This window comes from Pelobates fuscus, chromosome 8 (genome assembly GCF_036172605.1).
Source record: "Pelobates fuscus isolate aPelFus1 chromosome 8, aPelFus1.pri, whole genome shotgun sequence".
Taxonomy (NCBI): Eukaryota; Metazoa; Chordata; class Amphibia; order Anura; family Pelobatidae; genus Pelobates; species Pelobates fuscus.
Window position 1 is genome coordinate 85,564,931 of NC_086324.1, and position 25,187 is coordinate 85,590,117.

General features: G+C 42.1%; 1 protein-coding gene across 1 annotated transcript in view; it reads right to left on the bottom strand.

Moving 5' to 3' along the window:
* TRPM2 (transient receptor potential cation channel subfamily M member 2) overlaps positions 1 to 25,187 on the bottom strand; it is a 302,532-nt gene that overhangs the window by 266,581 nt on the left and 10,764 nt on the right. Inside the window, exon 4 of the mRNA XM_063430124.1 lies at positions 23,921 to 24,006. Coding sequence (XP_063286194.1) covers positions 23,921 to 24,006 — 86 coding nt within the window. The remainder of the gene's footprint in view (positions 1 to 23,920; positions 24,007 to 25,187) is intronic.

The window sequence follows — 25,187 nt, forward strand, 5'->3', positions numbered from 1 at the left end:
CTAGCTAAATTTATAACTTTAAAATGTTTTAATTAATTAATAAAATAAATTTAGCCCCTGAGGGTTAAAAAAAATAATAATTAACCCTCAGGGGTTAAAAAAAAAATCAGATCATAGTAAAATGTAATCCCTGCCAATTGATCACTGTAGTCAGTGATCAATTGGCAGGGAAGGGGTTAATTTTATATTAAAATGGGTAAAGGGGGGGTAAAGGGGGGTGGGATTTTAATTTAACTTTATTGTTTTGTCACCAGGGGGCAGGATCACTGAAGATCCGGCTCCCTGCACTTCACACAGAACCAGGAAGTGCAGGGAGGCGGAGGTGAGTATAGAGAGCACATGTGCCCGCTCTGGCATGCTGTCAGAGCGGGCACATGTACTCTGACAGCCCGATCCGGTGCTCCCGGTCTGCCTCTAATGCAGAGGCAGACCGGAGCACCATTAACCCCACGATCGCCGCGATTGCGGCGATGTGGGGTTAATTTTAACGGGTGACGGACGAGGTCCGTCACTCGTCGTTAAGGCAATCCCCAGAGTGACGGACCTCGTCCGTCACTCGTCGTTAAGGGGTTAAGTGGAAGTCTATTTTGAAGATGCCATATCGAATACATCAATGCTGCTATAGTTTTCACAATAAATAATCATTAAAATATCCAGTACATACTTGGCAAATATGTTTAATAAAAGAAAAAACTATACAGAAAGTAATTTGTCCTAAACCAGTTAAAGGAATTTTAAAAATCAAAACCACTCAGTGGTTACAGTGTCAGGAGTGGCATGGTGCTTGTGACAAACGCTCCCTCCCACGTACGTTTGCCATGGACTCCTGGAGGAGTGTGGAAGCTGGCCTCCTGCCCACCAACTATGGTCCAGGTCTGGGACACCGTTTTGGAGTTACCCTGCCCAGCCACCATTAGTAGCTTTCCCTGGGTGCCCCTGGTTCAGTACTTTCCCTTCATGCAAATGGTACTAAACGCTGGCTCACTGGCGGCCGTTCACATGAACCAAACCCACAAATAGTCCTCAGTGGGACTTAGCTGCAACCGCTATGGAACTAATTTCGGCATGAAGACTTTCTGGGTTCCCGGACAACTTGGTTCACAGATTTGAACCACTTTGAAATTCGCCAGGAGAGCACTTTTTTGAGGGATGGTGCCTGAGACTAAGGGAAACAAACGCTACCTGAAAGCCAGGTGGAGCACTCTGTATTGCAGCTGCAGGAGCTCCCGAAAGTTGACCGGCAAAAGCACCAAATGCCATTAAACTATTTTGGGCATTGGACCGCATGTGCAGCCAGTCAGAACTCGGTGGTGTTTCCCCTACACCGCATGGATCTGAGCGCTATTTAGAGAACTTGGGCGCTCAGATCAGGACTATTTGGGGATAGGATTATTTTATGTTTTTATTATGTTTTTGGGTACTTTTATGTTTTTATATTTTTGTGTTTGGCTCCCTTTTCCTGGGAGATAATTAGCTTACTGATATTTAAACACAATTATCTCCCAGGCCCAGAGATTCCAGGGTGGGGCTTGTGCTGAATATAATGGAGACCCCCCTGCTGGGGTCTGTGCATAAAAGGCCGGGTTTGGCTCATTAAAATGAGTTGTACTCCCAAAACTATTTGTCATCTAGTTACTGGGAGGGGAAGGGATATAATCCAGCTCGTAGAGGATTCAGCAGTTAAAGTCCTTCTAAGAACTAGAGCTCCCAGGACTGAAAGTCCAGCCCCTGGGAGGGAATAGAGCTATCCTGTTACAGGATGGAGAGGCTTAAGGAGGACCCCAGTTAAGCCATGGTGACTGGGGGAGAAGAGGTTTTTCCCTGTACCAGCAAGGAAGTGGTACTTGGCGGAGGTACCCAGCTGGGATACAGGGAGCTCCACTATACTGCTTTCCCTGAGTAATTTGTCAAGATGTAGTCAAATTTTAGTAGTGTTTGATAACTTACATGTGTCCCAAAAGGCAACAGCAGCTCAATGTCCTGATTTAAGATTATCCTTTCAAGTGCTGTGCAGAGCCGTTCTCAATGGTTTAAAGCATTTGCTGAGTGCTCTCTGCAATAATTATGGCCCTGCATTGACTATCCAGAAAAGAACAGATGTGGTATGGGCAACTGGGGAGATCCAGGTAAGTTGTAAAACCATTCTAGAAAAGGTTTGAAGAGAGCAAAAAATAAGTTGCAACAGAGTACTGAGAACGGACAACAGCTCAAATAGCCTGCCCATCGGTGGATCCCCGCTCAGATCTCAAGCTGTTTTTTATTTACTTTTATTTTTTATCTCAGGTAGATACCTTAGCAATGTATAGTTATTAGAACTATTACATAAGATAAGCAGCTTTAAGGTCTCTCTATCATCATTAATACAGTGTTTCTTCTTTTCTTGACTATAGTTAATAATTTATGGGTTTAACCTTTATTTCATCATATATTTCCCTGTTTCTTCCCACCCACCCCCTACCCCATCCCTATCCTAATTATCCATATCATAACCCTTATATTCTCACTTACTTATCTACGTTTTCTCTATCTTTATTTGGAGAGAGAGAGACCCTTTGTCTCTTTGATTGAACTATTATCGTCATCAATTTTATTATATGCCCATTTGACCCATCCATTTCTTCCTTATTTAATTGCTTTTTTTATTCCATTTATTTGGATGAGAGTCCCTCTATGATAATTTTAGTTAAAAAATTCTAATTTATCTATCCAAGTATCCCAATATTGTGTGTAGCGGTTTTCTAAGCTCACCAAGATGCCTCTTTCCATTTTTGCTTGCCATATTACTTGTGCTATCACTTCTCGGGTGGATGGAATTTGTAAAATTTTCCAATTCTGTGCTATCAATAATTAGGCTGCTGTAATAATGTGTAAGATTAACACTGAATCCTTCATCTTTATTTCTGACTTATTTAAATGTAATAAAATTATTCCCAGATCCATTGTTAATTTATTTCCTGTCATTTAGTCAATTAGTGTAATTATATATTTCCAATAGTGTTGTCGCGAACCCGAAATTTTCGGTTCGCGAACGGCGAACGCGAACTTCCGCAAATGTTCGCGAACCGGCGAACCGCCATTGACTTCAATGGGCAGGCGAATTTTAAAACCAACAGGGACTCTTTCTGACCACAATAGTGATGGAAAAGTTGTTTCAAGGGGACTAACACCTGGACTGTGGCATGCCAGAGGGGGATCCATGGCAAAACTCCCATGGAAAATTGCACAGTTGATGCAGAGTCTGCTTTTAATCCATAAAGGGCAGAAATCACCTAACATTGACACCTGTCCTCAAAGCCCAGCCCTGATACACACTGACACAGAGCAGAATAGAGACTGTTCCCCCTACATAGGGTCACTTGGCAGATATGGATTGACACCTGTCCTCAAAACCCCTGATACACACTGACACAGAGCAGAATAGGGACTGTTCCTCCTACATAGGGTCACTTGGCAGATATGGATTGACACCTGTCCTCAAAACCCCTGATACACACTGACATAGAGCAGAATAGGGACTGTTCCCCCTACATAGGGTCACTTGGCAGATATGGATTGACACCTGTCCTCAAAACCCCTGATACACACTGACACAGAGCAGAATAGGGACTGTTCCCCCTACATAGGGTCACTTGGCAGATATGGATTGACACCTATCCTAATGATCCCTGATACACACTGACACAGAGCAGAATAGAGACTGTTCCCTGTCCACAGAGACCATGATACACACTGACACAGACAGAATAGAGACTGTTCACCGTCCACAGAGACCATGATACACACTGACACAGAGCAGAATAGGGACTGTTCCCCCTACATAGGGTCACTTGGCAGATATGGATTGACACCTGTCCTCAAAACCCCTGATACACACTGACACAGAGCAGAATAGAGACTGTTCCCTGTCCACAGAGACCATGATACACACTGACACAGAGCAGAATAGAGACTGTTCACCGTCCACAGAGACCATGATACACACTGACACAGAGCAGAATAGAGACTGTTCACCGTCCACAGAGACCATGATACACACTGACACAGAGCAGAATAGAGACTGTTCCCTGTCCACAGACACCATGATACACACTGACACAGAGTCTCCGCGTGAAATAGGGCCGTGAGTAATGACGTCACGGGTAGCCTGCCCATAGTATCGCATAGGGTGGAAGAGCTGATAGGACATCTGAAACGTATTGGGATGGAGATGCTTAATTGTTCTCCAAAATGCTTGACACCACCCCATAGTGAATCTCTGCAAACTTTAATACCATCAGAGGAGGAAGAATGTGGCAGCCCACTGGGATTATTCGAAAAATTTCAAATTGATGATTTTCCAGACCCTGGGGTTGACATTAGTCCAGATTTACATCTTGTGACCCATGAGGATGTTCCAGGCACTACTTGTGAAATAAAGACAGATAATAAAGTGAATGATCCTTCTCCTTGGGACTTGCACCCTGTCGTTGAAGGTGGAGTAGGCAATGGCAAGAGCATGCTGTGGGTAGTCAGTGCAAACACTCTCTTCCCGGTGAATAATGAGGAGACTAACTATGATGACGTTATTTGCGTTGAAAGTAATGATGCCAGAGATCTTTTGAAACCATATGGAAGGAACGAATTGGTTAAAAGAAAGGCAAGAGACCACCTGCATATAGACAAGAATACGCATAAGAGAAAGAAGAGAACAGGTGAAAAAGAGAAGCTGCAGACTGCCTATCTGCAAATAGTTGAGTTATGTCCTGAAGATGTCCGTGTTACCACAGTGCAGACTCTGTTTGATACACTACTGAGGAGAGTCAGAGAAACCCCAGATCTTCACGTATTGGATGAGTCGGTGCGTGGAGTTGCAGAGAACGTAGAACAAGAAATATTTAAACTTTTCCTGTGTACTGACAGCAGATATACATAGGGTCACTTGGCAGATATGGATTGACACCTGTCCTCAAAACCCCTGATACACACTGACACAGAGCAGAATAGAGACTGTTCCCTGTCCACAGAGGCCATGATACACACTGACACAGAGCAGAATAGGGACTGTTACCCCTACATAGGGTCACTTGGCAGATATGGATTGACAAATCCCTGACAAACAGCTACCACATGCAAGGAAGGCAGCAGGGGCGCAAATGACCCACTCCCGACGCGGGAAGGTAGTGACGACAAATAACAATACAGGACTCTTTAGAGGCCCTGTAATTGTAATCAGTCCACTTGAAATCCTTTAACTTTGATCAATTGGAGGGAAGTCTGGTGCAGAGCCACTGACCCATGCGCAGGGCCAGCCTTAGGCCTTTGGGCGCACACACACAGGCAGACAGCCATACACACGCACACACACAACTGCGACTGACTAGGTTTGTCACCTCCTCAAAAGGACGCATGAGCCTACAGGCATTGCGCATGAGCGTCCAGTAACATGGCAAAAAAATTCCCAGCTCCCTAGAGGCTGTCCTAGCACCCCGGTCATACAAATATTCATTAACAGCTTTTTCTTGTTGGAGCAGGCGGTCGAACATTAGGAGTGTTGAATTCCAACGTGTAGGGCTGTCGCAAATCAAGCGCCTCACTGGCATGTTGTTTCGCCGCTGGATATCGGCAAAGTGAGCCATGGCCGTGTAGGAACGCCTGAAATGGCCACACACCTTCCTGGCCTGCTTCAGGACGTCCTGTAAGCCTGTGTACTTATGCACAAAGCGTTGTACGATCAGATTACACACATGTGCCATGCACGGCACATGTGTCAACTTGCCCAACTTCAATGCCGCTATCAAATTTTTTCCGTTGTCACACACCACTTTGCCGATATCCAGTTGTTGCGGAGTCAGCCACTTTTCCACCTGTGCGTTCAGGGCGGACAGGAGTGCTTGTCCGGTGTGACTCTCTGCTTTCAAGCAAGTCAAACCCAAGACGGCGTGACACTGCCGTATCCGGGATGTGGAATAGTACCTGGGGAGCTGGAGGGGTGCCGTTGATGTGGAGCAAGAAGCAGCGGCACAAGAGGACTCAGCCAAGGAGGTTATGGAAGAGGATGGAGTAGGAGGAGTAGAGGAGGTGGCAGCAGGACTGCCTGCAATTCGTGGCAGTGTCACCAACTCCTCTGCAATGCCACGCATTCCTTGCTTGTCAGCCGTCAGCAGGTTTACCCAATGCGCAGTGTAGGTGATATACCTGCCCTGACCATGATTTGCAGACCAGGTATCAGTGGTCAGATGGACCCTTGCCCCAACACTGTGTGCCAGACATGCCATGACTTCCTTTTGCACAATCGAGTACAAGTTGGGGATTGCCTTTTGTGAAAAGAAATTCCGGCCGGGTACCTTCCACTGCGGTGTCCCAATAGCTACAAATTTTTTGAACACCTCAGACTCAACCAGATTGTATGGGTAAAAGCTGGCGGGCTAATAGTTCGGACAAGCCAGCTGTCAGACGCTGGGCAAGGGGGTGACTTGGTGACATTGGCTTCTTACGCTCAAACATGTCCTTGATAGAAACACATGACTGTGGGCAGATGAGCGGGAACTGCTCAAGGCGGGAGACGGAGTGGCGGATGGTTGAGAGGGGGCAAGAAGGACAGCAGTGGTTGACGTGGCTGAAGATGCAGGACCAGGAGGAGGATGGCGGCTTAGAGTAGGCGTGCTGCTTGTACTCATGTGTTGATCCCATAGGCGTTTGTGATGTGAGATCATGTGCCTACGCAAAGCAGTTGTACCTAGGTGGGTGTTGGACCTCCCACGACTCAGTTTCCTTTGGCACAGGTTGCAAATGGCATCGCTGTTGTCAGAGGCAGACACACAAAAAAAATGCCACACTGCTGAGCTCTGCAATGACGGCATTCTGGTGGTGGACACAGCATGCGTTGATTGGCGTGCTGTCGGGCTGACCCCGGGTGCCGATGCATGCTGTCTGACTGTGCCACTAGCTCCTTGCGACGACCCCCCCCTGCTTCCAACTCGTCTCCTCCTCCTCCTCTCTGTCTCCCCATCTGAACTTTTGCCCTGTTCTTCTTCTTGCCGAGCGGGCACCCACGTGACATCCATGGACGCATCGTCATCATCAACCGCTTCGCTTGTATCTGACAACTCAGAAAAGGAAGCAGCAGCGGGTACAACATCATCATCATCACACCGTACCTCCATGTGTTTAATGCTGCCTGCCTGAGACATATCCCTGTTATCTACATCCTCTAGCAATAATGGATGCGCATCACTCATTTCTTCAAACGGGTGTGTGAATAACTCCTCTGACATACCAAGTAAAGCGGCTGTGGTGCTAGTTTTGGTGGTGGCGGCAGGCGGGTGTCAGGGTTTCTTTGCTGTTTCTAACAGCAAACCTTTCTGTTTCAGTGATTGAGTTTGCAGCTGCAATTACTATGAGCTGCTTCTGCTTGTTGCCACGGTTACTCACCTGTGAGTAGTAATCACCCTGCTGCTAATCAGTTCTGCCTATTTAAGCAGCTAAGCCCAGAACCTCCTTGCCCTTGCGTGGTTTCCTGTTTCCCAGAAGTCTCCTTGTTCCTGTGTTTCCTGTTTGATCCTGGTTCCTGACTCCGGCCTTGTTCCTGACTCCGCTGCTCTCCGTGCTCCTGATCCTGGCTTGTCTGACTACCCGCTCTGGTGACTGACCCCTGCTTGATTCCTGGACTTTGCTTTTGTTTATTATTTGTTATTTATTAATAAAGGTGTGTTTGCATCTACTTCTGTCTCTGTCTGGTTCCTGGTCCCTGACATTACGCAAGGGCCATGAATACAGATGGTACAGGCAAGACACCTATACCTAACCTGCTTACCCAGTGGGACCAGCAGAACCACCATTTGGACCAGTATGCCCATCTGGATCCAGTACCCGGCCAGCCTGCGATTGCGGCCGCCTCTGCCTCACTTCCTGTTCTAGCACCGGTTGTAACCTCCAAACCTGTAGCGGCTAGAGAAATGACTGGGTCTGTCCCGCTCCCTCAGCATTTTGGGGGCGACCCAGCACAGTGCAGAGAATTTATAAATCAGGTTAAAGGATACCTTGAAACCCTGCCCCAGGCATTTCCTACAGACAGTGACAAAGTTCACTTCATGATTTCTTTGCTGTCTGAAAAGGCCCTAGCTTGGGCAAAACCTCTCTGGGAGGCGGAGAAGCCTATTATTTACAATTACCCTGAATTTGTTGCATCCTTCAATAGGGTTTTTGATATTCCAGCTCGCTCCACCCCTACTGCCGAACTACTCATGTCTAATTCTCAGGGCACAAAAACTATTGTCGAGTATGCCAGTGAATTCCGTACCATGGCAGCAGAGGGTGGCTGGAACAACGAGACTCTTGTGGCTGCCTTTGCACAAGGTCTCTCCGATGTGTTTAAAAATGAGATTGCAGCCAGAGAACTACCTAAAGATCTCGAGGAACTGATATCATTTGTCACCCTCATTGACATCAGACTCCGAGAGAGATCCTCATCCAAGGAGCGCCTGCGGAGGCCTCTTGTAAATTTGACACCGAGCTTTTCTTGCCCACCCGAACCTCCCTCACCTCCCTTGCCTCCTGGTCCTGAGTCCTCTGTCTGTGTGGAGCCAAGGCGGTTAGGCTTCTCACGCCTCTCGGCCGAGGAGAGAGCCTTTAGGAGGAGGGAGGGCCTGTGCCTATACTGCGGACACCACGGTCACATGTTAAAGTTTTGCCCGATCCGTCCGGCAAAGGGTCCGTACCCAAGATACTGTCAGGGGCAGATCTTGGGTGGTCTTTCTGCAGACCCAGAGATATGTGTGCACAAACCCTTGGTGCCTGTTATCCTCTCCTGGTCTGATTCATCCATTGATACCCGGGCGTTACTTGATTCTGGGGCCGCAGGCTTGTTTATAGATTGTGCATTTGCAGCAAAGCACTCTATACCCTTACAGTCTCGCAACTCCCCACTAGCCTTCGAAGCCATCGATGGCAGACCAATACAGCCAACCCACGTGACCCAAGAAACCGTGCCCATATCTCTGGCTGTAGGGGCTCTACATCATGAGACGACCCAATTCCAGGTCATTTCCTCTCCATATTACCAGGTTGTTTTGGGATACCCTTGGTTACAGAAGCATAACCCCACAATTGATTGGCGCAAAGCTGAGATATTATCATGGTCCCAGCAATGCACATTGTCCTGTCTCCAGAAACCGGTCAAAGTTTTGGGCGCATGTTCTGCCTCTTCCTTACCCGCTGAGTTCCAAGAATTCCAAGATGTATTTGACAAGGGTCAAGCCAGCGTTCTGCCACCACACCGTCCGTATGACTGTGGTATCGAACTCCAACCGGGTACCAATCCTCCCCGGGGCCGGATTTACCCACTGTCTGTAGCAGAAAATCGAGCCATGGAGGAGTATGTTACCGATGCACTGTCTAAGGGTTTTATTCGGAAGTCATCTTCTCCTGCCGGGGCCGGCTTTTTCTTTGTAAAGAAAAAAGATGGCGAGTTGAGACCCTGTATCGACTATAGGGGTCTCAATCGCATTACTATTAAGAATGCCTACCCCATTCCATTAATCACGGAATTATTTGACCGCCTCAAGGGAGCAACGGTCTTCACCAAACTTGATCTGAGAGGGGCATATAATCTCGTCCGGATAAAAGAGGACCACGAATGGAAAACCGCATTTAACACCAGGAGCGGCCATTACGAATACCTAGTAATGCCCTTTGGTCTTTGCAATGCTCTGGCGGTTTTCCAAGAATTTATAAATGACGTCCTGCGAGATATGCTGCAGCAATGTGTGGTGGTTTATCTTGATGATATTCTGATCCATTCCACATCTCTCGAGAACCATCACGCAGACGTTTCTCGTGTTCTACAGAGACTTAGAGAAAATAGTCTGTTCTGCAAATTGGAGAAATGTGAGTTTCACTGCAAACAGGTTACATTCTTGGGATATGTTATCTCAGATACTGGATTCTCTATGGATCCGGAGAAACTTTCGGCTGTACTTAAATGGCCTCGACCTACGGGTCTTCGCTCTATACAACGGTTTCTGGGCTTCGCCAATTATTATCGGAAGTTCATACGCAACTTTTCTTCCTTGGTTAAACTTCTCACGGACATGACCAGGAGAGATGCTGATCCACAGCATTGGTCACAGGAAGCCATTACTGCCTTTGAGTCTCTCAAAGTCGCCTTTTCTGCTGCCCCTATGCTGGCACACCCTAACCCTGCCTTACCATTCATTCTTGAGGTCGATGCGTCTGAGACAGGAGTGGGCGCCCTCCTGTCTCAACGTCCTAACCCAGAGAGTTCCAGGCATCCGTGCGGGTATTTCTCGAGGAAATTGAACCCGGCGGAATGCAACTACCAGATTGGTGATAGAGAACTTCTAGCCATAATTTTAGCTCTCAAAGAATGGAGGCACCTTCTTGAGGGTACTTCAGTGCCAATCCTCATACTCACAGACCACAAGAATCTAACATATCTTTCTGAAGCTAAGCGACTTTCCCCCCGGCAAGCTAGATGGGCTCTCTTCCTATCAAGATTCAATTATGTGGTTTCTTACTTGCCCGGTACAAAAAACATCCAGGCTGATGCCTTGTCTCGACAGTTCTCCCCTCCATCTAGAGAGGAGATAACCCCTACTCCTGTGATTCCTCCGGACCATATACTGGCAACCATCCGTACTAACCTCACCTCACCCCTAGGCGAGGAGATTCTGGCTGCACAAAGTAATGCTCCTCCAGAGAAACCTAATGGCCGTTGTTTTGTACCTATTAACCTCCGTACGAAACTATTGAGTACATACCACGACCCCAAAGCAGCTGGACATCCAGGCAAAAACCAGTTAATCTGGTCCGTATCCCGGCAATTTTGGTGGCCTAGTCTCCGTTCGGATATCACCGCTTTTGTAGCTGCCTGTCCTGTGTGCGCTCAAAACAAAACCCCACGACGCTCTCCAGTGGGTCTCCTGCAAACCATACCTAATGGTGAACGACCCTGGACCCACTTGTCCATGGATTTTATCGTAGATCTTCCGGTCTCTCGTGGCAATACAGTTGTTCTCATGGTTGTTGACCGATTCTCGAAGATGTCGCATTGCATTCCCTTGAAAAAACTACCAACTTCCCAGGAACTTGCAACAATTTTTGGGCGGGAGATCTTTCGTTTGCATGGGTTACCCAAAGTGATAGTCTCAGATAGGGGTAGCCAGTTCGTGTCCAGATTTTGGAGAGCTTTTTGTACGCAAATGGGAATTCAGCTTTCCTTCTCCTCGGCCTACCACCCGCAATCCAATGGTGCAGCGGAACGAGCTAACCAAACACTGGAACAGTTTCTGCGTTGCTACATTTCTGACCACCAGAACAACTGGTCTGATCTGCTACCCTGGGCGGAGTTTGCCCACAATAGTGCGATTAATGCCTCCTCCCGGCTATCCCCGTTCCTGGCAAACTATGGGTTTCAACCGTCCATGTTGCCTGATACGTTCTTGCCACAGGAGATACCGGCATTGGAGGGACATCTCAGGGAACTCCGTTCCACTTGGGTGCAGGTTCAGAGTTCTTTGCAACGCGCAATGCAGAACTACAAACTCCAGGCCGACCGCAGACGCCTTCCTGCACCTACCTATCAGGTCGGAGAGAGGGTCTGGCTGTCTTCCCGCAACCTACGCCTCCGTGTTCCCTCACAAAAACTGGCACCCCGATACGTTGGGCCATTTCGTATACTTCGAAGGGTTAACCCTGTAGCTTACGCACTTGACCTTCCTGCTAACATGCGCATCTCAAATGTTTTCCATGTTTCCCTCTTGAAACCGTTGGTTTGTAATCGCTACACCAACTCAGTGCCACGTCCACGTCCTGTTCTGATTGACAATCATGAGGAATATGAAATACGCAGCATCATTGACTCACGGGTCTTCAGAGGACAGATCCAATACTTGGTGCACTGGAAAGGATACGGTCCAGAGGAACGCTCCTGGGTTCCAGCCTCTGATGTCCATGCACCATCCCTCCTTCGTTCCTATCACGCCCGCTTCCCCATGAAGCCCGGACCCACCAACAGAGATGGGGGGAATCGTTGAGGGGGAGGTACTGTCAGGGTTTCTTTGCTGTTTCTAACAGCAAACCTTTCTGTTTCAGTGATTAAGTTTGCAGCTGCAATTACTATGAGCTGCTTCTGCTTGTTGCCACGGTTACTCACCTGTGAGTAGTAATCAACCCTGCTGCTAATCAGTTCTGCCTATTTAAGCAGCTAAGCCCAGAACCTCCTTGCCCTTGCGTGGTTTCCTGTTTCCCAGAAGTCTCCTTGTTCCTGTGTTTCCTGTTTGATCCTGGTTCCTGACTCCGGCCTTGTTCCTGACTCCGCTGCTCTCCGTGCTCCTGATCCTGGCTTGTCTGACTACCCGCTCTGGTGACTGACCCCTGCTTGATTCCTGGACTTTGCTTTTGTTTATTATTTGTTATTTATTAATAAAGGTGTGTTTGCATCTACTTCTGTCTCTGTCTGGTTCCTGGTCCCTGACAGCGGGTGAGTGCTATCTTGAGAGGTGCCTGAAGCTAAGCTGGAGGAGGATGGTGCGTCAAGGTTCCGAGCGGAGGCTGTACAAGATTGGGTGTCCTGTGTTAGCCAGTCAACTAAGTCCTCAGAACTTTTCAAGTTCAGGGTATGTGGCTTCTGAAAACTGGGCATTATTCTAGGGCAAAAGGGAATCACAGCACCATGACCACGACGGCCCCTGCGGGGTGGCCTGCCTCTGCCTGTAATTTTTTGGGGGATTAGTGGTACTATGCGTGCAAGCTACTGTGAGACCAGATATGATTGGCAATGTGCACTGGAACAGTTCTGCAGAGCACACGCTGAAGGAAGGACTGACAGAGCCGCTTGAAGACAAGTAACTGCTATTCAATCTATAACAGTGAAAAACTAATTTTGGTTTTAAAAGCACGCTATAGAGACACCAGATATGATTGGCAATGTGCACTGGAACAGTTCTGCAGAGCACACACTGTAGGCCTGAGACACCCGCTTGAAGACAAGTAACTGCTATTCAATCTATAACAGTGAAAAACAAATTTTGGTTTTAAAAGCACGCTATAGAGACACCAAATATGATTGGCAACTGTCAAAGTACACTGGCAGGGTTGTGCAGGGCACACGCTGAAGGAAGGCCTGACAGAGCCGCTTGAAGGACACTGACTGTCTGCTATTAGCTTACACTGGAAACCTTTTTTCTTTGTAAAAGCACGCTAAAGAGACACCAGATATGATTGGCAACTGTCAAAGCACGCTGGCACAGGTCTGCAGAGCACACGCTGAAGTAGGCCTGACACCCAGATGCTTGCAGACAACTAACTGATCTTCTATTACAGTGAAAAAAAATGATTTCTTTAAAATCTAAAGCTTAACCAATTGTTAAAACAGATATGAGTGGTGGCACTGGGCTAGTGGGCACAGTATCCAATGTGAACCTCACACAGAAGCTGGCAGGCAGGCAACTGCTCTTCTATTACAGTGGAAACTAAATTTTGGTTGTAAAAGCATGCTATAGAGACACAAGATATGAGTGGCAACTGTCAAAGCACGCTGGCAGGGTTGTGCAGGGCACACGCTGAAGGAAGGCCTGACAGAGCCGCTTGAAGGACACTGACTGTCTGCTATTAGCTTACACTGGAAACCTTTTTTCTTTGTAAAAGCACGTTAAAGAGACACCAGATATGATTGGCAACTGTCAAAGCACGCTGGCACAGGTCTGCAGAGCACACGCTGAAGTAGGCCTGACACCCAGATGCTTGCAGACAACTAACTGATCTTCTATTACAGTGAAAAAAAATGATTTCTTTAAAATCTAAAGCTTAAGCTATTGTTAAAACAGATATGAGTGGTGGCACTGACTTTGCAAATGGGCAAGGCATCCAACCTGACACAGAAGCTGGCAGGCAGGCAACTGCTCTTCTATTACAGTGAAAAAAATGTATTTATTTTAAATCTAAAGCTTAACCAATTGTTAAAACAGATATGAGTGGTGGCACTGGGCTAGTGGGCACAGTATCCAATGTGAACATCACACAGAAGCTGGCAGGCAGGCAACTGCTCTTCTATTACAGTGAAAAAAATGATTTATTTAAAATCTAAAGCTTAACCAATTGTTAAAACAGATATGAGTGGTGGCACTGACTGTGCAAATGGGCAAGGCATCCAACCTGACACAGAAGCTGGCAGGCAGGCAACTGCTCTTCTATTACAGTGAAAAAAATTTATTTATTTTAAATCTAAAGCTTAACCAATTGTTAAAACAGATATGAGTGGTGGCACTGGGCTAGTGGGCACAGTATCCAATGTGAACCTCACACAGAAGCTGGCAGGCAGGCAACTGCTCTTCTATTACAGTGAAAAAAATGATTTATTTAAAATCTAAAGCTTAACCAATTGTTAAAACAGATATGAGTGGTGGCACTGACTGTGCAAATGGGCAAGGCATCCAACCTGACACAGAAGCTGGCAGGCAGGCAACTGCTCTTCTATTACAGTGAAAAAAAAATATTTATTTTAAATCTAAAGCTTAACCTATTGTTAAAACAGATATGAGTGGTGGCACTGGGCAAATAGGCACAGTATCCAATGTGAACCTCACACAGAAGCTGGCAGGCAGGCACCTGCAATTACATTACACAGGAAAAAAAAAAAAAAAAAAGCAGCCTGATGTTATAGCCCTAAAAAGGGCTTTTTGGGGTGCTGTCCTTACAGCAGAGATCAGATGAGTCCTTCAGGATTGTAGTGGACACTGAATACCCTAGCCTAGCTATCAATTTCCCTATCTAATCAGCAGCAGCTAAACTTTCCCTCCTCTCACTAAGCATGCATCTTCCGAATGAATCGAAAATGGATGCTGGGAGGGAGGTTGGAGGGTGTGGAAGGGAGGGAGTGCTGCTGATTGGCTGGAATGTGTCTGCTGACCGAGAGGCACAGGGTCAAAGTTTGCCCAATGATGACGAATAGGGGGCGGATCGAACTGCGCATGTGTCCGCCCGCCGCGGTGAACGCGAACACGCTAAGTTCGCCGGGAACTGTTCGCCGGCGGACAGTTCGGTACATCACTAATTTCCAATAAATATATATCGGTTTACAGTACCACCATATATGTAATAAAGTGCCCTTTAAAGTGCCCTTTAAAGTGCCCTCAATATTGCACCGCCAACATCTATTGGATGTATTTGGGTATATTTTATTTAGAAGATTTGGTGTCAAGTACCATCTATTCGAAAGTTTAAACTGGAAATCTGTCAAATTTAAGCAGTGGGCGTGTTTATATAATTTATTAAAATAACTTTTCCAAACTTCCTCATCTATTTGTATATGAAGATCGTTTTCCACTTTTCAATTGCTCCAGAAAGTTTATCAAATCTTAACTTATACAATACTTTGACAGATTTAAATAGCATATTTTTACAGTTTTTTTGTTCGACAAATTGAATAATCCTGACTATTTTACATTCTCTATTCCTAATCCTATAAGCGGAGACCAACCCTTCAATCCTAAAGTAGTTAAATATATAATTCGGTAGAATACAGAATTCCTCACTTATTTGTTGGTAGGGCATGATTTTATAATCCTCTGTTATATCTATGATTTTATTTATTCCCTTGCTCTTCCAAGAGTTGATCTTAATATTCTCTAGCATATCATTAATCCCTGAGATTGGTAGTGCATCTATTATTATGCTCTTTAATCCGACCTTTTTTCGAAATATATCCCACCAACCGGTTAAATCTCTAATTACATTTGATTTGGACATTGCCTCAGTTATAACTTTTTGTTGAGATCTAAAATCAAGAATAGAGAGGATAAATTATCTACCCCTGTACAGTCTTTCTCTATTGAATTCCTTTTTTTATTTTCTGCTGATGTATTATCTGATAACATTATGTGAAACAGTCTACTGGCCTGATAACATTGATGGATTTCTGGGCAACTTAAACCTCCATCTTGTCTTATCCTCGAAAAAAAAAATTTTTTACTCTTGTTTTTTTCCATCTCAGACAAATTTTAAAAAAGAGGCATGTAACATTAGTAACCAGTTTTTGGGACTGTTAATAGAGCCATTTTAGTTAGATATAAGCCCTTAGTATATTTATTCTGCCCGACCATGAGAATCCCAACCCCCTCCAGTCCTGTATGTTTTTATTTGTTTGTTTTAATAAGGGTAAGAAATCACCCATTATTAACAGCACCCCCTGTTTGATTTGATTAATTTTCTTCATAATCTTTGTTATAAATTTTATAGTAGACTTATTAGGTGCATATATATTAGTTAATGTAAACCGTTTATAATTTATTTCGCACATCAGGATAATATATATTTATTTTTCATCAAGAGCTTGGTATTTAATATTTATAGATATATTTTTAGAACACATAAAGGCCACCCCCACCCCTTTTTTTTTCCTTCCAGAGCCGCGCTTATAATAAGCGGATATTTAATAGATCTTATATTAATTTTGTCAGTTTTCCAATGTGTTTCTTGTAATGCACAAATTTGTATATGGTTTTTCCTTCAGGAAATCCAGAATTAGAGATCTTTTAAATGGTGAGTTATTCCCATGGGTGTTCAATGATGCTAGCTTAATTTAACAATTTCTGCCAGCTCAAAGGGCTCTCTCTCCAATTTGTGCATCAGGGTTATCATAACATAGGGTATATAAAAAAAGATTTAAAATTACACACATTTACAGGCTGGTCCTAAACAAAGGAATCAACTTGTGTGTGGCTAACACTCCCTGCCATACTGTATCTCGAGCAATATCCCCCATTGCTCAGATAATGAACCCACATATCCTGTGGGTAAGCGTGCTGGGTTAGAAAACGCCAGAGTCAATACCTAAACATCTAATGGGTATCACACTAAACCAAAAATAAATAAATAAATATATATATATATATATATATATATATATATATATATATATATATATATAAATATATAAACAAATCAATACATAGGAGACGGGAAGAAATAAAAAAAAGGAAAGGCCTCACATCCCCTTCACTCTGCCAAAGAACCCTTAGGACATTACATTGTAGTGTTCTAAACATCACTTAAATGTAAATTGTGATTTTTTTTTCTTTTCTCTCTTCCTTTCCCTTTCCTTATTCTTCTTCTTTCCCTTTTTCTTTCTTCATTCTTCTTTTATTTAGGGGTTTCTTATAGTACTTTTAGGTACTCTTAACACCGTCTCTTTTCTTTTTTCCTTTCCTTTTTTCCCCTTCTCTCCCACCCTGTGGTCAGAGGTTCATACATTCTTCCCTTTTCCTTACCTCTTTTCTTCCCCCCATTTCATCTTTTCTTTTATTTAGCCCCCCCCCCCCCACACACAAAAAAACAAACAAAAAAAACTAAGTAATACCCAGCAGAAAAAAAACACAAAGGAGAACTCTATTTAATACATTTGCACCCTTTCCCCAACCATTATTAGCCAGCTAAAGCCTCATATTATATCCTCTATTAAAATGGTTAAAGGAGGGAGAGGCATAAAGCCAAACAACAAACACATAAAAAAGCAAAACAAAGCTTCAACAAGTAGGGAAAGAGAAAACTTTTGTTTAGGTGATTTACCCCCTTTTGCCTTAAGTGCTAATTTTCTAGTATCAGTTCCATCAAATATGCACTTAGCTTTAGACTGGTTTTAGTATTTCTCCATTATATTTTTCTAGTGTATCTTGCCCATGTATCCTGAGTTGCTCAGCATTCTTTTTATGTTTTCCTGAACTGTCTATCGTCTTGCTCCCTTAGGGCATGACTGCATTCAGACAGAACCTCTTGCTCAAAGTACCCACTGTCCTTTCCCCTCATCTAGCCCTGAGCATGCTGCTAGCATGAGCTACTCCTTTTCCTCGACTCGAGCAGTGCCCAGCCACACACCATGAGGACGCCAGCAGCGTGCACCTACATCATAGATCCTTCCCCCCCCCCCCCCGACTGTGATCTCAAGATGGTTTGAGCTCATCTTGTGTCATTACAACAAGAACCAGACCATTTGCATATCAGACTGGTCACACCCTAAAGGGTGGAATAGATCCAAAATGCAAGCCGGCTCTTTATGCATGAGAGATACAGGTATCCCAAATGATCATTTCAACCTTATTGGGTATCGTCAAGTGAAGTATGGCCGATATCCCTCGAGGCACCGTGAGCAACGGGTCCACGTCTGGATTACCTTTTAATCTTGGGGAAAGCAAAAAATGTTTGGCATACTACTCTGAGAGGGTGCCAGGTCAATATTGTCATCATAATATATTGTATCAAACCAAGAGAGGACACCACACTCATATACTAGGTCCTGGTATAATACCCATATCCATAAATAACATAAATGACAGTGTAGAGGTATACTAAAAACATAATTCATACCATGCACACGCATCCTCTCAAGGAACCCAGCATATACTACCCAATTATTCCTATTCTTCATTTATAAGTACAATTTTGCTGGTGTTCGTTCGGGAGCAAACACTCAGCGGGCAGCCCATTCATACTATATTATACAGACATTTTATAAACTATCATTATTAACAGTAAACTTATCGACTATTTTTTTCCATTTACTGGATTTCTTCAAACCAACAGAATTACCTTGAATTATTACGATTTCCATTTGGTATGTTGCTTGTTTTTTTAATTTCAACCCACTCTGGGACTTTATTACTTTTCCAGTATCTGGCTAAAACTATCTTAACTGCCAATAAAATGTGTGTTATCAACATAGAATTCTCATTGGACATAGAAGGCCATCCCAAATGTAACAGAAAACAGATATTATAAATCTGGTGGTATACATGCTTCCATATATTGCTTAAACATTTACAGTGCCACCATATATGGAGATAATCTCTATACCCTTCCTTGCATCGCCAGCAGTCAGGATTCTGATCCTTGTACATTTAGGCCAATTTTTCTGGTACCATATACCATCTGTTTATAAGTTTATAAAAGTTCTCTACTCTATTCAAACAATGTAATGATTTGTTGACTTTAGCTATCGCAATTTTCTAACAAATTGGACAAAAACAGCGAAGGGATTTCATCACTGTGGCAATTGCTATGCTTGCAAAAATACCAATGTAAACACTAAAAAGAAAGATAATTTTGTATCTAACACAACTAAAAAAAGGTTCAACATCACTAGTTGTATTACTTGTGATTCTAGTAATGTCATATATTTACTACAATGTACATGTGGATTACAGTACATAGGAAAAACGTCTAGACCCCTCAAAACCAGAATATATGAACATGTCAGAAACATAACGAATGGTTTTATAAATCACAGTGTGTCCAATCACTTTTTAGTTAAACATAATTCTAATCCTAGAGATTTAGAATTTACAGCGATCCAACAAGTTCAAACCCATTGGAGAGGAGGGAATACAGCATTTAATCTGAGTAAAAAAGAATCTAGTTGGATTTTTGAGCTGCAAACACTATGCCCCAAAGGGATGAACATTGATTTTGAAATAGGTCCTATATTATAATATATATATTAATTTTCATGTAATTATATTGTGTGTTTTAACCCCCCTTTTTTTTAAAAATCATATTGTGTGCTTTAACCTTAATATCATGCTTTTTATGAATACATTGGATATTTTTTATTGATTAACATAGTATTCTATCATCTGTACCTTTTTAATCTAGATTATAATCAATTAATTATTTATTTTTTATTGTGTCATCCCCTTTTGCCCTTATGTTTTCCCTTTTCCAATATGGCTCCCACATGGACTCAATATCACTATTGAGCTGCTCGGACTTGTCCCCTCCTCCATTGATGAGTCACAGATAGAAAAAAACACGCCCATGTTCGGCTGCCGAAAATGGCGCCTAAATGACGAAACCGGAAGTGACGTTCTTCAGCGATGACGAAAAAAAACGGAAATGACGTATCGGAATTAGCCAGTACGCACGGCCATGTTGAGAAGGTCAAGAGGAGGCAGAAACAAGCCGGAAACACTCCATATAAGGGAAATAAGGAGGGATTATTGCCACACACCTGTAATTGTTTGCTAAATTGTTTGCTATATATAAATGCCCACTGATGCAGTTGTAACTATACATGCACCTGAGGAAGACCCATTGCATTGGGTCGAAACGCGTTGTGCTACTTAATATTTTATTATCTTTTTATTTTTAATAAAAGTATTTTACTTGAATTCTATCTGGTTACCTGGTTCCTGATTTACTCTGCAGAGGATTACAAACACCTCCTGAGGCGACCAAGTACAGATACCTGCACATCTGATTGATGTATCCTGCCTTCATAGTTTAGAGCAAACTCAGAAATGCTCTAAAAATTGTGAGTTTTTCTAAGTCTCTCACTTACATTATTGAGTGTCAAAACGTATTACCCTATGTTGGTTTTCTGTATCCACAGAACCTAAAGACTATCTACAAAATTTGGATGTAAAATTGCGCAATCACCTTTCCTTTTTTCGTTTTGTATATGTAAGTGCTACAAAGTGACTGTGCACTTAGGTGTTTTTGCTGCATGTCGCAATATTTCTGTTAATTAGCACCACCCTTTTCCTTTCTCTTTTTTGTATATTCAAACAATGTAATGATTTGTTGACTTTAGCTATCGCTCTTATCATTTCTTGTTCAGGAATTGCAGTCTTTTTCCCACTTAATCTTAGATTTCCAGACAGAGAGCTTCTGAGAATCCTTTAAGAATTCGAGACATCTAGCAATATGGCCTTTAGTTCTATAGGTTTCCAGTATCTTTTTAAAATTACTAGTAATTTTATTAAGCTTGAAATCCAGGAATTTCGCCAGATAAAACTTAATTCTTAAGTATGTAAATATCGCCTTACTTTCAATCCCAAACTCTAATTGTAACTGGTTAAATGATTTTATTTCCTTTGTATCAAGAATCTCTCGTATATACCTAATTCCCTTCTGTGTCCATCCACTAATATTGATTTCCTCAATGTTACTCTTAATCACCTCTATGGGTAGAAATGGGAATAATCTATATTCAATTTTACAATATTTCTTAATTTTGTTCCAGTATCTCCAGAAACTATCAATAATCAGCAAATTTTCTGGGCGTTCTGGGTTATTTTTATTTCCCTTCTTCCTTGTTGTCCAGAAAAGGGCAGACAGGCTGCTTGTCTCCACTAATGATTGCTCTATTTGATACCAATCCTGATCCTTTTGATCTATACTTAAAGTATTAACTGTGTGTGCCAGCAAACAAGCATTATGATGCTCTATTATATTTGGAGCGGCAAGAACCCCATCTTTTCTTTTCTTAGATAATAATTGTAAACCTATTCTCAGTTTCTTTCCCTTCCAAATAAATTTAGAAAAAGCTGACTGTATAATTTTTAACCAGGGATTTGGAACTTGTATTGGTAACATTCTAAAAAGATAAGTCCATTTGGGCACAATATATGAGCGAATGGTGTTTATACGCCCTATCCACGAGATCTCTCTACTAACCCATTCTTTGAAAATCTTATTTGTATTTTTTATGAGAGGGAGAAAATTAACCTCAATAACTTTATTTATATTATTTGGTATTTTCATACCGAGAAACAAAATATTTCCCTTAGCCCAAACGAAGTCATAGGATGTTTTGATAAAATCCTTATCTTCACTAGATAGATTTATTGTCATTATTGTAGTCTTATTAGTATTTAATTTGTAATTTGAATATTCACTGTAATGGGCCATTTTTTTTATCAATTCCGGCAACGATGATCTAGGGTTCTGCAACATAAGCATGACATCATCAGCGTATAGATTGATCTTATGTTCTAAATTGTTAAACCTAAAACCCTTGATCTTCCCATTTTGCCTTATGTCTTCTGCCAAAGGCTCAATGGTTAAAACATAAAGTAATGGAGACAGGGGGCAACCCTGCCTAGTACCATTCCCAATATTAAACCAATCTGCCTCTATTCCTGGGCCTATTGTCCTGGCAGAGGGAGCAGTGTACAGTGCCATAATGGCATCATAGACTGCCCCCACAATACCATATGACTTCAGTGCATTTCCCAGAAAATCCCATCTGACCCTGTCGAACGCTTTCTCGGCATCCAATGACAGGGTCAGAAGGGGAGCATTCTTCCTAATCGCAACATCATGAACATCCAATATTCTTCTGAGGCCACCTGAGGCTGCTCTACCATAAATAAATCCAGCCTGGTCCTGATGTATCAGAGCAGGGATACAGATTTTTAAACGGTCTGCTATAATCGAGGCATAAATCTTTACATCTCCATTAAGAAGAGATAATGGACGGTAGTTCGCCAATTTAGCTAGATCTTTATCCGGCTTCAAGATTGGAACGATATTCGCTTGAAGCATCTCCCTGGGAAATGTGCGATTTTCCACTATTTCGTTGAATATCCTTGCAAGATGTACCGAGAGGTTGTCTCTAAATATATTATAGAATTTATTTGAGTAACCATCTGGACCAGAGGCTTTCTTTATCTGTAGCTTATTTATTGCTACTATTATATCCTCTGGAGTAATTGGTTTGTTTATCTCGTTTAGTTGTTCTCTAGTTATTTTTGGCATTTTTTTGTTTTTTAAATATTCTGATGAGGGAAGTTGTTTTCCTACTGATTCTAAATTATATAATCTACTATAATAGTCATTAAAGGCTGACCCAATTTTGGGGGGGGATAATATCGTTTCTTTTTCAGTCATAATTTTATGAATCTTCCTCAGTGATTTTTTATTTTTCAGTTTATTTGTAAGCAGCCTGTCTGCCCTATTACTTTTATAATACCAATTAATCTTTTTTTCCTCAAATAATAATTCATTTATACGATTTTGCACTAATAGCATTTTTATACTTATATCTTGGGTTGGTGAAATTTTATTTTCATTAGATAAATTATAATAATCCACATAGAGATCCCTCAGGGGTTTTCCCTTCTTTTTTTTTCATTTGTACCCAATTTGATGAAATAACCTCTTATAATACATTTACATGCGTTCCAGACTACTGGGAGTGACATTTCTACCCCCTCATTTTCCTGAAAGAACCTGTCTGTCATCTTCTCAATATATTCTCTGTTTTCTTGATTAGATAGAATATTGTCATTTAGTCTCCAATTCGTTCTTTTTGCACTATTATTCACTGTATCTAACTCCAAAATTATGGCATTGTGGTCGGACCATGTGATTTCGTCTATAAGAACTTTTTTAGTGCTGTTGGCCAGGCCATCATTGCCCAGGAATAAATCAATTCTTGAATATGAGAAGTATGCTCTAGAAAAGCATGTAAAATCCCTCTCCAATGGATGGAACACACGCCATATGTCCATTAATCTATATTTCTTAAGTATCTTTTGAAATTGTACAGCCTGTGAGGTTTCTACTTTATTTGGGCCAGCAGGGTTGAATGTTTTCCTGTCACAATTAGCATCCAATATACGGTTGAAATCCCCCGTTAAAAGTAATTTACCCTGTTTTATTCTTTCCACTTTATCTAAAAGGTCATAAAAATACTTATTAGAGGGATTATTCGGCGCATATACGTTAACTAGGGTATAGATTTCTGTTTGAATTTTAATTATCAATATTATAACTCTAGCTTCCTCGTCTATTTCTTGATAGATGATTTTAGCATCTACTTCCTTACTTATCTGCAGCAGTTTTATTGGAAAACAGAATCACAGTGCACGTTTTGATCTCAATGAGCTTGAAAAAGATCTCATTGCAGATCGAAGCGTTGCACTGTGATTCTGTTTTCAAAAAAAAAAACTGCTGCTAATGATCCTGAGTGTCTGGACCATATTTTTCTTGCATCAAAATACATTATACATAATACAGTGGGTTGTAGTGGTTATTGTGCACGGCATTAAATAATAATATTATTATTAATAATAATAATAATAATAATAATATTAGAAATAATCATATAAATGAATGAACACACTGAAAAGAGGATCGTTTTTCCTACCTTGTATCAGACATATGTGTGCTTTCCAGATAATATGTACATTCTTTCTTTTTAATGTTTTCTGAAATCCATGAGGAAATATTTTCCTGAATAAAAGCAAGAATATTGAAATACTTCATGATAACAATATCAACTACATATATTAAATATAAAAAAAATAGTAAACGGTGAACAAAGATCCCTTCATTGCAATATATTTTATTTTACACAACTGCTGTCTTTTTTAAAACAAATAGCTTTATTCTTAAATAAAATTCATACATGAAGGGTTATTCACTAAAGTAAGATTTCAAAGTAAATTTCAAAATTAACCCCTTAAGGAGGCAACTTCAGAAGCTTGTCTTACCCTTAACCCCTTAAGGACACATAACATGTGTGACATGTCATGATTCCCTTTTATTCCAGAAGTTTGGTCCTTAAGGGGTTAAGGACACAAGCAATTTTTGCATTTTTTGCTGTTTCAGTTCAACCGCAATTTGCATTTCTCTCATTTATTGCACCAACACATATTATATACTGTTTTTTTTAGAGGACAAAGGGGGCTTTAATTCAAATGTCACATAAACATCAATAAATTCTCATTAATTATAAGAAATGCAAAAAATAGGTAAAAAAAACAACAAAAAACACACATTTTTTTTCACAGTTAATAGTAACGTGTGCATAATATGTCCAGCTTTGGGAAAGTATTAAAAATAAATCCATGTATATGTCTTGATTTTTAGAGTACATAATATGTAAGGAATTTTAACTTATTTTGAACATTACAGGTCACAAAATACAAGGACTAAAATAAAATTTCAATTTGAAACATTTTTGGTATGTGTCAGAAAGTTCGGGGATCCTACAAGCAGAATGCAAATACTAGTAATGTATAATGGACCTTAGGATGGCCGGACTAACAGTAAACACACAAAGAATAGTCAATAGTGAGCTGAGGTCAGGGGTACCAGAAATCAGGACCAACGATAATCTAATTGCCAAGGTCAAAGGGACACAGAAGTGGGAACAGTCAAACGAAGCGAAAGTCAGAATACAAGAATACAAATACGTGATACACGCTCTTGGGTCTATCAAGAACCACAACAGGGAAATGAGTCTCTCCCTGGTTTCTCTTTAAATACTGTGTTGAATTATGTAGGTAACCACGTCCCCAAAATGTTCTAATTCGAACCCCTTCACGGGCCATGGCGTTTTTAGCGTCATGACATTGGTGCTCATTAGTCGAGTCATAAAATGAGGCAGGGTTATCGCAGCTGCTGCGAGA